The sequence below is a fragment of the Ambystoma mexicanum genome, chromosome 4p (assembly GCF_040938575.1).
Source record: "Ambystoma mexicanum isolate Mex_15411 chromosome 4p, UKY_AmexF1_1, whole genome shotgun sequence".
NCBI lineage: Eukaryota > Metazoa > Chordata > Amphibia > Caudata > Ambystomatidae > Ambystoma > Ambystoma mexicanum.
This window is the reverse complement of record NC_090927.1, coordinates 973,156,865-973,174,035: the sequence shown is the minus strand read 5'-3', so window position 1 is coordinate 973,174,035 and position 17,171 is coordinate 973,156,865. Positions and strand designations below refer to the sequence as shown.

Sequence of the window (17,171 nt, the reverse complement as noted above, 5' to 3'; positions counted from 1 at the left end):
TCATTTCAACTACCTGAATTCAGGCGGTTTCTGTTTTGGATTTTAATATGGAGGTAGTCCTTGGCTAAGGCACTTAATATTTTTATCTTTTTATTTTTGTCCTCCTTTAATCTAGTTTATTTATATTTTTCAATTTGCACTTCACTTGAAGGAAGCTTTATTGATCCCTCATTCTCCCTTAGATAGCCTGCTCATAAAAGGGGTCTGCAGTGGTTTGTTGGGAGATTGGGGGTGTTGGACTAATTCAGCCCCACAAGCCAGTCATGCGTTCCCCATTGCCTTCAAATAATAACAATAGTCATTGTTGATATTGACACCTGTTAACTGATTTCAAAACAGCTTAGGAAGATGTTGAAACGCAAAGCTACAACCATATTTCTCCTGCAAATGGTTCCAAAAGAGTTTCCCATCTGGTGGCACCAGTAACGGAGGTGAACTTCCTTATTACTGCTATTGAGTCTCTACTAGATGATATCAAGCACTCTGATTGGGCAGCTTGAATGGAACCTTCTAAACCAGTTAACCAACTGGTTATTATGGCTGCAGGCCAACAAAATTGCCTTTTATCTATGTTAAATTGTGCAAAACTTCCATATGTACAAGGAAATTCTTGGTTTGCAACCCCACTGTGATCGCATGTTCACCAAATCAACTAGGCGGATGCAATGATGTCTTTTTGGTGGAACTGTACAACAAGAAAGATGAGGCAGACAAATTGTTTTGTGAAAAAGTTGCAGGTAAATCGGAAAACTGAAGATTTGTAGCCAGTTCCTTTTGTTATCATATAAGGAATTAAAATTTCAAATCGATTTCAACCTTTGGACGAATTGGAAAACCAACTACATCCTACCAATGCGAATGCTGCAATTGTGACTGATTCCATCAATGTGAACATGGCTATATCTTATAAAAAGAACCCCCTGATTGTCGGGTGGAACTCATTGCACTACATGCACCACAGACTGTTGCGTTTTGTCCTAATAGTCTTAAGTGTCCATCGCTTATGGATGAAATTGCTTGTTTGCACCATCAAATGATAGGTTTGAAACATGAGATTAGAACAGTCAATCAGAATCTTAATGAGTTAACTAAGTTGTTAAATCCCTGCAAGGTAGCACCACCTACCGTGGGTCCTGAGACACCACAATTTATATTAATTAATCAAGCTATTGATGAACATATTAATAACACCCATATCCAATTAGGGAGGCCATCACAACTAATTTTGATGTGCCAAGACACTCTAAACACCTACAGGTAGAACATGAGAACCTTCCCATTGCCATTCCCATAACCCCCCAACCCCACCCCTCAAACGAAGAGAGGTGCCGTTGCAATGAGATAAATCTGGTCTTCTGGAACATTGCTTTTATGGCGAAACATCTAGAGGGCCAAGAATGGGAGAATGTTATCGAAGCCTTTGATCTAATATGTTTCCAGGAATTATGGGCTTGTAGCGCTTTAATCTTAGAAGGCTATACGAAATTCATGCGGTATTCCCTACACGTAAGATAGGCCGGCCAGGGGGGCATATACTGCTAAGTGTGAAGCTCAATGCCCACATAGCATCTTTGGAAACTGATTCTCTTGATGAGAGGGGGTGCCTTTTTAATATTTAATATGTATCATAGACCATACAGACCCAAAGTTATGGGCATTTGGAATACATTGGACTGCATGGTGGGGAAAATAGTGAAACAATAATTCAGGCAATCCAACCATTTTTATTATGGGGGATTTGAACCTGCAATTTGAGCCCCAAGATTAAATGTTAGACCTTGTTGAAGAGGAATAGTTTGAGATATTCCTTTCCTAACACCGCCATGTCACAAAAAGTCTGACATATTAATTATAGACAGCCCAATTATTTTATAAAATGGGTGTCCAGGTGTGTAATGATTGATTTTAAATTGTGATATCCCACCCTCTCCGACTTATCAAAGTTTCTGCAAATGTACTCCTTTTGATTACATCTTAATCAACCTCTAGACTCGAAATGTGCTAAGACTGGATATTTTCTTAATAAGCGAAAGTGATCACGGAGTAGTGACCATAGTCTTGAATGTCAAATGGAACATTAATCAGACTGTTCTGTGCCCATCAAGTAATAGGAGGCGATTGAAATGGGATGATTGTGACTTTAACAAAATAGCCCCTATGGTGTATCGGTAATCAATCCCCATTTTAACTTGTTGTAGATACCTACCATGTTGACTAGCATAATATTGAATTCCCATGATACTGTTATTTCTATTCTTGCACCCTTATTTACAAAACAAGCTAAAATAGTATCTATTAACCAGTCAGCAAGGGAGAGCTGGTTCAATAAGGACTGCAAGAGGAAATAAATGAACTATGAAAGCTCTGAAATCATGTATTCAGGCAAATGGTAAGGTGGTTAAGAACCTGAAGAGATAAGACTCTGATTAAGGAAATAATTATGACTAAATCAGAAGAAAATTGGAAGCTTTTATGTTGTCCACAAAGCACAAAGATTCAAGGGCATTTTGGAAAATATGTTCCGAGGGGAATCCTTTACAAATGGCAATAACTGAGAATGCTTGGGTTAGTCACTTCTCATCACTCTATATTGAGGATAGACCATCTTTTATTACTAATTCTGATGAATTGCAAAGTTTCAGTAGAGGTCAGACAAACTGTTACCTTGTAAGTAATGATCTCAAGGGTGTATGTATCAATAAAATAGTCAATTTGTGATAAAGGCCCGGGTCCTTGTTGAATTCCGGTGAACCGCTAACATTTCTGGCTTGGGGTTCATATTTTTTGTTGATCCTTAATGCTATAATTAAACTTGGAAAGACGCCGATGTCAAGAAAATTTGCAGAGATTGTCCCGATATTCAAAAAAGGGGGTTGTGATCATCCTGGCAACTATCGACCAATTTCACTCCTAGATGCAAGCAGTTAAAATGTACAGTAAAATTATTTTATCTAGACTAACAGTGTTGGATTAACAAAATTAATGCAATACGCCGTCACCAGGCTCACTTTTCCAATGGAGTGAGCAAGATAGATCAAGCTTTTAGGCTCAATCTAATAATGAACAAATATATTTCAGTTAAAGAGGGAGCCTTATTTTTGATTATTCATTGACGCAAAGGCTGTTTTTCGATGGGATGGTGATGTCTGAATTTTGGAGAGCCATGACTAAGAAAAAAATACCATTGTCACTTCTAAAAGCGATCATTGAATTGTTTGAGAACAGCATGGCATCTGTGAGTTAAGGGGTTGAAGGGGAATGCACAAAACCCTTTCCTGTAGGAAAGGGAGTTTGACAAGGATGCTTTCTTCCTCCAACTCTATTTAATATGTTCTTCAATGGGGTGATGGACAGATTACCACTTTACCCATTGGGTGCCCCTTTTTTGAGGGATGAGAGGATTTGTCTCCTAATGTTTGCTGAAGATGCAGTTCTTATTTTGCCACACACCTTGTGGCTTGACAAAACATTAAGAGTATCTTCTTAGCTATCGTGCCCGCCAAGGTCCAACAGTAAACAAAGATAAAACTAAAGTGATGAGGTGTGGGGAAAAAACATAGTTCCTGCTCCCCACTGCACATATTTATAGGGGAAACCAGAATTTAGGAGGTTCCTTTTTTTGACTATCTGGGAATTAGGCTGGGCTGGAATGGCAGTTGGAACCACTGCATTGAAAAAGTGAACTCAATCTTGGGAAGAAAGAGTAACAGAATGTTGAGCTTTTTCATATCTTTTGGTAATAATATTCTACCTCCGTGTCTGGAAATATATAGAGCCCAGGCTATTGCAGCAGCCTTGACGGGATTATAGTTATGGGGGCACTGTAATATGTCAGCAAAGCTCGCAACTGAAAATAACATTTGGTACACCCAACATTTCATTCCACTTGGATGTTGGTCTTACACCCATTGATGATGAGATAGCATTGAACCATTACATTATTGGGTTTGTAAATGGTACTGCAAGTCTCTAACTATAGAGATGCTCTGACATATTTATTGAGGTACCAGCATGTAATTTCACTTCCATCGTTCAAATATATTAGGGACCACCTAAAGCGGTTGAATCTAGAGTAGTTATGGCTAAACCCTTTTGGGATAACTAACAAAGGCATGCAGCTTGATATTGATGCCCACTTTGAGTGGACAATGAGGAAGAATATTAACAAGTCCCTGGATCTATCCACTGTGTATGCTTTTTTTTATCCATCAAGCAGGATAATTACTTGCAAGAGTACTTGTGTTTGATTAATAAACCAATTCAGAGGTCTTTACACTTGCAAATGTGGCTAGGTACATTGCCAGTTGCCTCAACCAAGGCCTGGTGGATTAAGTGTAGATCAGTTTGCTGTCCATTTTGTCCCAAGTTTTGAAAAATGTACAGCACTTCCTTTGTATGTCCTGTATTTGTTAACAAAGTAGAAATTCAAAATCATGCTTATCCAATGGAGGTATTCAGGCTTTGAATGCAGATTAATTCCTTTGTGAAGCATCAAGGTCATTAGATGTGATATTCGCTGTTTCAACCTATATTGGTAAGCTGTAGTGGAGTGGAGGCGGGATGGGATTTTAAAAACCATGTGATTTGTATACTGTGTATATACACATGATTGTATGGACACGTTATATAGTTTCTCATATGTTGGTTATTTAATTGATTCAAGGACTATGTGATAACACATGAAGTGCATCATTACTTTTTATATTGTTGTATAATCTTTTATATCTATTCTATGTTATCTATTTTTGTGTACTTTTATGGTCTATACAATTGAACTTGAGATTCAGTGATGAGCATGATGACGAACACTAAGGCACACAAAGAGAATTGGTGAACTTTTCCTAATAAGCATGCCAATTTTTCCCAAAGCTTTTAGGAATTGGGTACTCTTTGAATTCATCATCTCAAATGTTAGCCGTCACTAATCACATCTGCAAGGGTAGTTGGTTATGCCGGAACATGTGCATGAAGGAGGCTAGTGACTGACACAGCAGGAACAAGGAAGGGAAATTGTTGCTGCTCAGCTGGTGCCTAGATGGGGCTGATAGCTGCAGGTATGTCCCGTTTGCTGTAGCACAATGCAGAAAATATGTAACCATTGCTATTACCTGCTGTGCCTAGTAAGCAAATTATTTCTACTACCAACTGAAGTTTCTTTCAGCTCTTGTCATATAGAAATACAAGGTGAGAGGTTATTTGCATCATTATAAAAGCATTGGTGCAAGTGTGTCAGTTTTGATCTTCAGGGCACAAGTGGTAATGATGTACAAAAGGGTAAGGGCATAGGAAAATATTGGGAGGGACTACCAGCGGCATGTCCCCTGCTTAGAAAAAAGATGCAAATGCAGGGAAGCTTTTACACAGATACAAAGACATATATGGCTTTGCACCAAGGTAATGACATGGATTCCAGTACAAAGATTTAAGGTAGAGTATGGAATGCCTACAGCAAAATATGCATTGATGGTATTGGAAATGTTTCCATATCTTTATTGATTGTATTTTTATTTCTTAGGATCTAGTTGTCCGGATCATTTTCACCATTGGTAACTTAACAGCAAAAAATAATAAAGCACGTGAGCAATTTTACACAGAGAAAGGCAGCGTTGAGACATTATTATCACTATTCCAAACTTACTGTGAACTTGATATGAAGGCGAATAAAGTAAGGAAAAATGGAGAAAGAAAGAATCAGAAATGCCCTTCTGATTTGGAAGATATTCTAATAAAACTCATCAGAGTAATAGCAAACATTTCCATTCATCCCAATATTGGAGCAGCACTGTCGGCGAATCAAAACTGTGTGGATCTTCTCATTAAAGTACTAGGTAAGATCCATGCTATTATGTTACTGTTGTGCATGCTTATTTGATATTATAATGTTTAAGATTTGCAAGTGTCCTTCATTGAGCAATTTTAAGAACATTCTCTTTAATCAACATAGGGGTCTGGCCATTGGAATGCAAAAGAAATGCAAAAGATGTGTTTTTATCAGATAATGTTGAGAGGCAGATGAATAAGTCATCCATGGCTTCTGCCCCACCCAGTTCGATATTGCACAGGTGAGAAACGTTACTCACTAAGACAAACGTACACCCTTATCCCAGGCAGGTAGAGCAAGAGATGGACACAATCTAAGCTGAAGATGGCACGAGAAAAACCAAACCAATGATGTGACAATGCATGTGCATCATTAGACATGAAGCAAATGTGCACTCAACATGAAGAACACGAACACTAGGTAACGCATGCATTTAGACATGACAAATATTAACATAGCATCCGTAAGACATGAATAATACTAACATAAGCAAAGTATAAGCTGAATGCAACATGAACAACACTGTAATATAGCTCACTAACATAGAAATGCAACAGTAATGGGCATCCATCTTTTCCAAAATGGAAGCTACAACACGCTTCCAAATAAACGAAAGGCCTCAAGGCTTCAAAAGAACTCAAAAGGCTGAAATAACAAATACAGATCTGTGCAGAGCTCAGACAGTAGCTAGCAGCCCAAGCCAAGGTTACCATAAATAAGGGAGTATAGTAACGACAGAGAGAAAGCACCAGATATTGATTCCCAAGACGCAAGCCGTATATTCTCTGATTAATTAAGAGTACAACCAGCCTTCTTAAGCCATGTGCAGGACAATCATAAGCCAAAAGATTCCATGACAAATAACTTAGAGTGTCCCCCCTGGCAAAAGAAAACATAACACTTGCTCCAATTTTAGCTAAAATGGTAGTAAATGCAGTATGAAATATTTCCAAACAAGCTCCCATCACACATGACCCATAAATAAAGAACACTCTCCATTTATTAGCTACGAACACAAATAAGACACCTGCCTTACTCCTTACACATATCCCCAGACGCTGCACAAGGCCAAATAGAAAGAGATCACTCTGGCTGATGGCCTAGACATGAGGGATGGTATCTTATTTAATTGCAAGGAAAGCAGTATGTGGACCTCTCTCCCCCTACTCCTGTCTGGCTCGTGTCTTGATGACCTGAGAGTTGTCCAAGGTTGGATAGCAAGAAGCCAACTGATCAAAACCTCTGATGTTAGGCCGCCCATTTTGTATTATGCCAACCAATAGTTCATTGTAGAGATGATATCTTTATACTGTTATCAATTTAGAGGTGGTCTCAGGAAGAGCCATCAGACAAGCATTAACCAATCACAAATGTAACCCATATAGAATGTATATGTAGTCACCACTATTAACCAATCCTTGTACGCCAAAGGTTTTGGTAACTAAGATTACAGTATGATGTCAGTTATACGAATATGGAGTATATTGTTTTTGATAAGCATGTTGAGAGTATCCAGGATTGTATGCGTGTATGCTCTCCCTGCTTTATTTGGATGGTGATAAAGCTGGGTTTTGCCTTTCACTTTGTCTATTTCTGTTATTGCGTCCTGTGCGAGTCTCCCTAGCTAGTTCCCGGGGATCTGTCATCCAAGTGGCCAGGACACGGCCATTGCTATTGGATCAAATTCCTGGGGAGGACCAGTGAGGGGGAGGATCACCTGGATGGGGGGTCCTTGGGGAGTGGGACACTGATGGGAGAGACAGGGTATCCCCCTTCTTCCAGTACCTTTTCCCATCCTGCCACGTAGGACTTTTTAAAACACTCCCCCCACACCCCCCTTTCGACACGAACACTTTCACACAACACGAAAGACAATGGACTAACACCAGAGCCATTTACCTGATATGTCCAAATACAAGGGCCAGGCAAAGGCAGGCAATTGACCAGAATCACACACACCTGGCGGCCCTTTCCCTTCCCCACAGGGATAAAAGGTGGAGCACGAAAGCACACTATGAGCAAGGCAGACCGCACGATGCGAGACCTAACTCAGCACAGCAGTCTAAGAGGAGGAGAAAGACGGCGCATACCGAGGGGGTGACAATGAGAGAAGTGACCTTGCCCTTTCCGACCAAGGCCCGTGAACCCTCTGCAGAAGGAATCGTAAGACTGCGAACAATAGCCAGCGTGTGTTGCAGCAAATGTCAGTGGTACATGAGACCCTCCTCCGCTGATTACCAAGCCGGGGAGAGACGCTTGTCTCCGTGGTACCAACCTTGACTGAGAAGAGAAAGCCAAGCGGTTCATCACAGCCGGGGAGTCGAGGGTAGAATCGATAAGAAACCAAACTGTGTTGAACGAAAGCTGCAAAGTAGCAACTTAGGGAAATTCAAGGAACTGTTAAGAATAAAGTGGAGACCAGCTGGAGAGGGATTCAGCACCACGTGGGTGCTCACTCAAGAGACTTTGATATATCCCATGATTATTGAAACTACAAATACCAGAATCCCTTGGGAAAGATTGTAAAGGAACGGTTAAAGTGGTCATACGGCAGTCTTGCAAAATCCTCTGTACATCCAAAAGACTTTGACCGACAGGTGATTACCAAAGGCATGATTGATGAAGTTTGCAAGAGTGAACCCAGCAGAGAGATGCTGACAAAAAGGGGCGAAAGCCTGAAGTCCCTGAGGACAGTGTGTTGACAGAAGTGAACCCGATCGAGGGAGGTCCACAGTGAACTGTTTAGCAAAAGTGGTTAGAGTGAACCCGAAGGAGGGAAGCCGATAAAGAGGCGTAAAGTCTAAAGTCCCAAGAAACAGTTTGTTGACAAAGGTGAACCCGGCAGAGGGATGTCCACAGGAACTGTTTAAAAAGACATTAAGATTTGTGAAGGAGAGGAAAGCCACAGTTAACCCGGTGGAGAGAGACTGAGATTCGAGAAGGGTCTGCGCCCAGAAGGGGGGGACCCAAAGGTGAGAAATCAACACCCCAAGTACAAAAAGGAACCACACTTTTGTTTTGTTATTGCTGAGACATCAAGCCCTCGAAGGCAAGAGACTTTTTAAAAGTAAAGAGTCTTGGCCCTTGATAACCTGATAGCTGAAACAGAAGTGTCAACTCGTGATAGGAAGGCTCGAGTATCTGCTACACTCAGGAGACCCACCTTATCTTGTGCTCAAAACGTGGGCAAGGGAGACCCCTGGCAATCACATCCTGATATATTATTTGTGATCACTTCTTTATTTTGCAAGCCCTATCCTGAACTCTTTCTATATTCAGTTGTAAGGATTTGGTAATCGTTTTTTTAGTATAGGCCATTTATTTTGACAAGACTCCACAAGGACTGCCTTATTTTCATTTGATGGTCGAAGCTTGCTCCCATCTTAGATTTTGGTTTAGGTTAGGCGTTTTTCCACCCTACATTTATTGTTCAATAAACACCCTTGAACTGTGATAACTTGTGTCTGTGTTTACTGTTGCTACCATGAGTTCCTTACAGTCCAGTTTGATCTAGCCCCCCAACTAGGGACTTCCCAGGCCATCTTAACAGATGGTAGCAGAGGATGATTCGCTCAGTGTCGTCAGACTGTGGGGGGATACCTTCTGCGTCCCTGAGGGTTGCGGGAGCAACCTCTGGAGAACAGGATTGCGCACAAATACAGAGAGGTCGACAGGAGCCTCTTTTGGAGAAAGTCATGTCCGGTCTCCGAAGGTTGCCCTGTGGGCGGCGAAGGGTTTTGCGTCTGATAGGGGAGACCCGACGCCAAAGACCTGATGCTGATCCACGAATGGGAGTATGACATCGGCCTGGCAAAACAGGGGAAAAGGATTTTTTGTACATTGGGGGATTGTGATCAAATAAAGAGATAAAGAATAAAAGAGATGGCTTCTGACAAGGGTCAAGAAAGATCATGTGCTACACCTTGTTACGAGGTATGAATAATAAATGGATACCGCACCAGGAGTTGGGAAGACGGCCGTAGTGTATTTATTTTGTTTATTACATATCGTGGAGGATGTTAAATTGTTTTGTGGATGGAAGAGTGTGGTCCGGTGTGGGAGCAGCGAGGTGGGGCTGCTCAGAGCGTGAATGATGGTTGTTGTGCTACTCAGAAGGCTTCGAGGGAACAGCGAGGAGTGAGTGCCATTTGTGGTGCCGCTCTGAAACATTGGATGACGCAGGAGGTGTGGTCTCGGAGAAAGAGAAGTATTAAGTGCAAGGGCAGTATTATTGGAGAATGGTGTGAAAGGGAGGTAAAAGAGGGTAAGTGTAAGAGAGAATTTAAATAAAATGTGTAAGTATTGGTAAGTTAAATGTTGACATATTATCATGGGAGATACTCCCATTATCCACCTGTGCAAAGTTTTACCCTGCTATAAGGACAAAATACTCAAATACCATGCTCAGTGGGTAAAGGACAGTGCAGACAAAATGATTTTCACCTGGTCGCAGAAGGGCACACACTCGAAGGCAGTACTGCAACATATTTACATGCCGTATATAAGGGAAAACAGTTGCAGAATTGACTAGCCATTCTGGAATTGTGGAAAATGTATGGGGAAGAAATGGAGGAGCCACCTGCAAAAGAATGGATGCTTAATCAGCATGATGAATTGGGCATAGCATCCATGGCTCCAGCTCCTCCTCCACCCCACAGCAGTGATCTGTCATAGGAAGCACAGGCATTATATCCATTACGTGCTTTAAAAGCAGCAGCAGAGTATTCTACTCCCACATATGCGCCCCTGCATACAGTAGTGAAGACATTATAAGTGGAAATAAATAAGTAAACAAAAACCAGTGTCCACTGTGACGAATCGGTGATGATTCCTCCCAGAAACCTGATCTGGGACCCTTCTGATGTGGCCAGGGAACGGCAGATGCATTCACACTTTTTATGGCATTTTGCCAAACTGCAGAAGTGGAAAAACCTAACTTAGTTGAACAAGTCCGAGAATCCTAAAAGTACTGGGACGAGAAAGAAGGCTGAAGACGCATGCAGTTAAGCTTAGTGGCCATTGCAGTAGTCTGGCAATTCAGTTTAACAGCCCACACCTGAAAATTGTTAATGAAGCTGGGAGGCATTAAAGGCCCCCCTCAGGAAAGGAGGAGAAGAAGAAGCTGGAACAAGAGCTGGAAGGCAGGCTGCAGTATTAGAAGTAGAGAAGAAGCACACAGCTGGCAAATCAAGAAGAGGTAGGAGCACAGAAGGGATGCCGGAACATGGAGACAGCAGATTTTATCTGCAAGTTCTGGGAGGGTCTTGTCCTTCCAAAATCTGAAGTGCAGAGGCTGCACAACGAAAGATGTCTAGGAGGCTACGTTTTCCCCATGTGATCCTTATTGCTGTGATTGCAGTGCTGTGAACGTGGGGGAGATAGAGACCAGAAGCAAGAGGCAAGCCGATGGTCTCAGGAGAAAAAAGGAACTCCCAATTCGAGTGGCCGGACCACAGACACCCCTGCAGGAGAAGGGTGTGGGTCCCCAGCAAGCCAGAAGCAATAGAAGTGGTAGTGGAAATCAGGAAAGCTGTGCAACCTGCAAAGCAAGTGTCTAAGAAGCAGGTGAGTGAAGCACAGCATTCTAACACTTTGCGCAAGCCTTTCCAGTAACTGTTTCCAACCCCTTTTTGCGTCGCGTATGACTTTATGCGAGTGGAAGTTGTTTGTTATATTCAAAGTACTGTTCACAATGAAAATGGAGCCCTTCGTGCATACTGTGAAAGACCAAACGTTTGAATGAGAGCTACAAGCACTGAAATCCATGGTTGAACTAATTAAAAACTGTTGCCGTCTAACGGCGTGGGCGGGTGTGCCTAATTAAGAAGAGGGAAAACTCTTTAAACCATTACCGAATACCTAATATTGACAATACCCGAGTTACAAGTTACAAAGTCAGAAAACTACGTCAAAAAGAGGTCGCGTGTGCCTAATTGTGATTACCAAAGGAAGTCAGAACTTTATGATTTGCCTTTTGTTAGGCAGAAACCTGTGCAGTTCCCTCTGGGACCACTGCAAAAGATTTAAGACTACAGGTGTTTGGCAGTAAACCCACTTGGTAGCAGTCTGTACGACACAGATTCACTTGGTAGCTGTGGCTGAGCAGTCGGACGTCCCTCAAGAAGAGTTAGGCAGTATACAGAGTATTCACAATAGGTCAAAAGAGCACAGTAGAACAGGTAAACACTGACCAGACCTTGGTCTAAAAGAGATATAATTATTTATTTAAAACCACATCTAGTAAGACACACAGGCACTAATGTTAAGCAGTTCAAAAACACGGTCACTAAAAGATATACACTCCCTTAAAAGAATATTAGACAATTCTTAAGTAAAACCCCACTTATTTTCAGACAGCGGTGAGCGCTTAACGCAGATGGCACTCTAATAATTCGTTTTAAAAAGGGAGAGAAAAGCAGGGTATAAATTGAAACAGATCCCAACACCTTCACAAGAACGCAACAAGAGAGGAAGGCAAAGTAAAACCGTGAAGTTAGAGTTCAGAAGGCCGGATCCACTTTAAGGGGGTCAGAACGAAATGTGTCCAAGGTCACACGGTTGAAGTGCACAAACAGTCTTGAAAAGGTTCAGAAAGAGTTGGACCAAAGAAAGGGACCAGTTAGATGGTCAAGGCGGCCAGCCCAGTCCAGAAGGTTAAGGGATTATTATTACCTTGTAGCAATCTTTAGAAAGGGAGGCCTGGCGGACACGGTACCTTAAAGTGGTGAGAATACTCCAGCGGGGGCAGTTGTTCCTGGCAGCGGATGCAAGTCGGTGCTTCGTCCGGGGGAAGAGAGGATCTCATCGGGGAGGAAGACAGGAGTCCGTTGCACTGCCAGGGAAGAAACCAGCCGCAGAGTTCTCGGGTAAAAAGAACGGTCCTTTTATTCGCGGTCCAGTGGTAAGTGGCTATCCGGTTGCCGGGGTGCTTGGCACGGGATATTCGACCACAAGACGTCCTGGGATCGAGAAAAAGAAGGTAAATTGGTTGTGCCCACCAGTCAGGGGAAGAAGCCTCTCCAGCCGGGAGATCTTCTCTGTCGTCGGGAAGTGGTGAGTCGGTTCCGCAGGGCTCCACCGGTGGTGTTGTCGTGGTAGGTCGGCTCAGCTTCTCCCTCGTCGGATTCTCAGGTCCTGTGGCGACTTCTGAAGTTCCAGTCCCCAAAGCCCTGCTTTTATGCAGCACACCCCCATTCACTCAGCCTAGCTGTCAATCAAACATGCTAAGTGGTGAGCTGGCCGGCTCACCACTTGGGCGGGCCAATCACACAAGAGTGCGACTTGAGTTACCAAGGTAACTCAGTCCAGGGTGCCTAAACCCCCTCCCATACCCTCTGTGGTACCCAGACAGAGTGGCACCACTTTTGGAGGCTTCTGTGGAGAAGCCCGCCAAAAAGTGGAACAAAGGGCTCGACTTGGGTTGGAGTCACAGAAGAGAACACAAACGCCATTTTAGAATCGAGTCCTGGCAAAAGATACCAACCGGCGAATTAATATTAAATAAATAAATAAACCGCCGGTATGTTCGAGGCTATGAGAATTAAATAATTAAAGTTTGTAGCCTCGAACAATGGGAAAATCCCATAGGGATATATTGGCGGTCGAATATAAAAAGTAGTATCCACTGCCACTAGCCAAAACTCGATCAGGGGGGACGGAGACGTGCCCCCTTCACTAAGAGACCCCGGGGCAATAGAAATTGCCCCGACCAGTACGTCCACAATATGATGGTTTGTACCGGTTTCTGTTAATAATTTGGGACTAGTAAAGCCAATGGTGACTTTACATGCCCTGGGAGACAGTAGTCAGTCCCAGGGTATGGGGTCTATGGTGGGGTGTCACTATGACACCCCTGTGTCACTGCACGGAGGGTACTGTGTAACACACACAGTAAAAAACACATGAGACCCTATGGAGTAAAGGACCCCATAGCCCATAAAACACATTAACAGTCAAAGGAACACCATAAATCATGTCCACGAGTGGGAGAAAAAGAGTCTCACTCTTGGCAGGAGAAAAAAACAAACTCCCAAAATCCAGCAAAGCTGCTGGGGGACTCACTAGGTTAGGAAATTCAGCCTAAAGAGAGAATTCTCCCTAACACCCTTACATGGGAATACAATTCTCTCTTCATCTTTCATCCTTGAAATCTACTTTAAAGAGAGGTTGCATGTGCCCAATTGTGTTTTCCACTAAGAGAGTGAATCTTATATTGTATCCAAAAATGACATTCTTTCTATTATTACGAAGTAAAGAAATTAAACTATTGAAGAAAAGAACCAACCTGACCCAAGCCAAGAGGCAACCCCCTTTTTTTGTTAAACCAACCTTTCTAAGAGTTAGAGGCATCCAACTGCCCTGTGAAGTTGTTAACACTCAAGTGGCCTAGAATATGAGTGTACCAGTATTACCTGAAGCTGAGAGAGTTGCATCAAGGCTTTTGGGTAATTACTTGGGACTTATGGCTGACAGAAAGGTGTGAGTAAAGAAGGGGAAATAATTGCTTGTGAAGAATATTCGGAAAGTATACCCAACCTGGGGTGACAAAGACTGCAGAAGCAAGAGAATTGAAGGGGTCTGAAGCAATAATGTACTGTGGGACAAAGGTGGCTGTTCTCATAGTACCAACAGTAGAAGTGTAGTTGTTGAACTGGAAGCAGCAGTACAAAGAAAACAGCCTGACAATTGTACCTATGTAAAGTTGTAAATAACGAAGTCCTAACTTTTGAAAAAGAACTGTATGTTGTTGACAGTGGGGCACATTACACCTTTTTTGTACTTTGGCAAACTATCTGGAAGAAGAGACAATTTATCATCTTTTCTGGAAGTTGGAAGTGGATCCTTCATCCAGGAACAAAGATTTGTTACCAGTGAATTTTTGTTTGGTGAACGTTTCTCTTTGACTTGGAAGTATGAAGAGCTGGTTCAAAACCTTTATTTTCCTTTGTTGAACATTTTGAGTTGACTTTGAATCTTTGAGAAGGGATCTTACCCGGGACAGGAGAAGACCATTAAGACATTGTATTAATATTGTATATTATATTGTGTTGCTATATATTTTCTATATATTTTGGTTGTTTAGTGTTAAGGGCCTGTTATCCCATGTTCGAGAATGTTCCCTTAGCTGTTAGAGTAGGCAGGGAATTCCTCTGTAGAGTAAGGCAAGCAAGATATTTTCTTTATATCATTTCTTTAATAAAATGGCATATGTTGAGAAATCTACAAGCAGTTGTCTGCCTCGCATTACTGAGCCCTCAGACCACACATGTAGAATATACTGAGTGCCACGATCTACAGGCAAAATGAACAGAAACCAAGGAAAAAGTCCAGAGAGAAACAAGAAGGCATGGTGACAAGGATGAGACAACGATAGTATCGAATGAATGGGTAGGAGGACAGATAATGCTCAAATAAGATGGAAAGGGCAAGAACAATTTTAGAGACGGAGAAAGAGGAATTAGAGAAAGGCTGGATAAAGGAGAAGGAGAGGAGAAAAAAACAGGAGGAGAGAGAAAGAGAGTGGAAAAAGAGAGGAGATATGATATATGGCATGACATTTATAACGCGCATGTACACAAGTGTTTCTAGGTGCGACAAGACAAGGAGGGGGAAACAGGGAAGACAAAACAGAAATCTTACTAGGCCCTGTGTTATTCCGATTGTGCAATTACAGGGATGTGGGAGTGGAGAAGTGCATAAAGGGGGAGAAGTGCACTTAATTCACTAAGTGCAACCAGTGAGTGGCTCATAAGTGCAGGGAGAAGGGACTGTAGGGTTGCAAATACAGACCATGGGTGCTGGAGGAGCCTGGATGCCATACAAGGGCAACTGGGCATGCAGGAGCCTGGGCCCGAGTTCAGAGGGTAGCCAGGTGATCAGTGCATGAAGCAGTCGGGACATCAGCAGGGGAGAGGAAGAGAGAAAGTGGAAGCGAAAAGGAAGGTCTTGAGTTGCTTCCAGAACCAGAGGTGGTTCTGCTCAATTTTGAGAGAGACCGGGAGGCTGTTCCCAGAAGGATGCCCCAGCCGAACACAGAGATCTGCCCCCAGAGAGAAAGTAAGAAGGAATGATGAAGAATGAGAGAGAGAAAAGAAGCGAGAGGCAGACAGAGAAAGGGAGGGACAAAAAGATGCTGAAAAGGAATGAGAAAGGCAAAAGGAGGAAGAGAAGGACAGAGAGATGCAACAAGATGTGGAAAGAAGTTTATGATATTATTACTGCCCTCTTAGACTTAAAGAATCAAATCACCAAAATAATGGACACAGGCAAACCTGCCCTCCTCCTCCTGCTCGATCCCAAAGCAGTGTTTGACCTAGTGGACCATAACATCCTCACCTCTCACCTACTCAACGCAGCACACTTCTCACACAAGGCAACCACTTGGATAACCTCATTCTTCAAAGGTAGGACCATGAAAGTGTACTCAGACCAGGCCAACGCTCCCCCTACCACCATTAATTGTGGAGTCCCACAAGGGTCATGCTCCGCACCTACCCTCTATAACCTCTTCACCAAACCTCTCTTTGACTTACTGGAAGCACTCAGCATAGCTTACACAAACTATGTCGACAACACGCAAGTCCTCCTCCCCCTCACCGGAGACTATGACCAAGACACAGAAGCTCTCCTTAAGATTTATACCACCATCCAAACTTGGATGGCTATTAATGGTCTTTGTCTAAACAGCGATAAAACTGAGATCATTATCCTAGCCCCCAAGGAAATTCTAACTAAACTCAGCCCTGAATACTCACATATCACCATTGACAATACTAACATATTTGTCTCCACATCCGTGAAGACCTTAGGAGTCTACTTTGACTCCACACTCTCAATGACAAGACAAGTCAGCGCCATCTCCTCCGCATCCGTGCTCACTACCAAACTCATTTATGCCATAAAACCCTACCTAACCGCTCCTAACTGCCTCCATCGCCAGAGCTACTGTAGGAGCCAGACTCGAATACTGCAATGCCCTCCTAGCTGGCACGTCAACCAAAATCATAAACAGGCTCCAAATAGTGCAGAATAACGCTCTCCGTGCAGCATTGCACAGCCCCAAATTTGACCATGTATCACAGGCCAGAAGAAATGCACACTGACTCCCAGTCAAGGAAAGAATCAATTTTAAAATACTCACCCTCACACATAAATGCATCAATCTCACAGCACCATCCTACTTATCAGAAACCATAACCAAGAATTCTTCCCTCCGTCCTAAAGGAAGCCACCATGCTAACCAACTCCAAACACCCACTAAAGAAGAGCCAAAGCCGGCAGCATTGCCTACCCCCACATAGCACCTAAGCTCTTGAACGCCCTTCCAAGCTCACTCTGAGCAGAACCCTCT

General features: G+C 42.8%; 1 protein-coding gene across 2 annotated transcripts in view; it reads left to right on the top strand.

Moving 5' to 3' along the window:
• ARMC2 (armadillo repeat containing 2) overlaps positions 1 to 17,171 on the top strand; it is a 948,787-nt gene that overhangs the window by 605,175 nt on the left and 326,441 nt on the right. For both annotated transcript variants that reach the window (XM_069606547.1, XM_069606546.1), the window contains one exon: positions 5,516 to 5,828. In XM_069606547.1, coding sequence (XP_069462648.1) covers positions 5,516 to 5,828 — 313 coding nt within the window. The remainder of the gene's footprint in view (positions 1 to 5,515; positions 5,829 to 17,171) is intronic.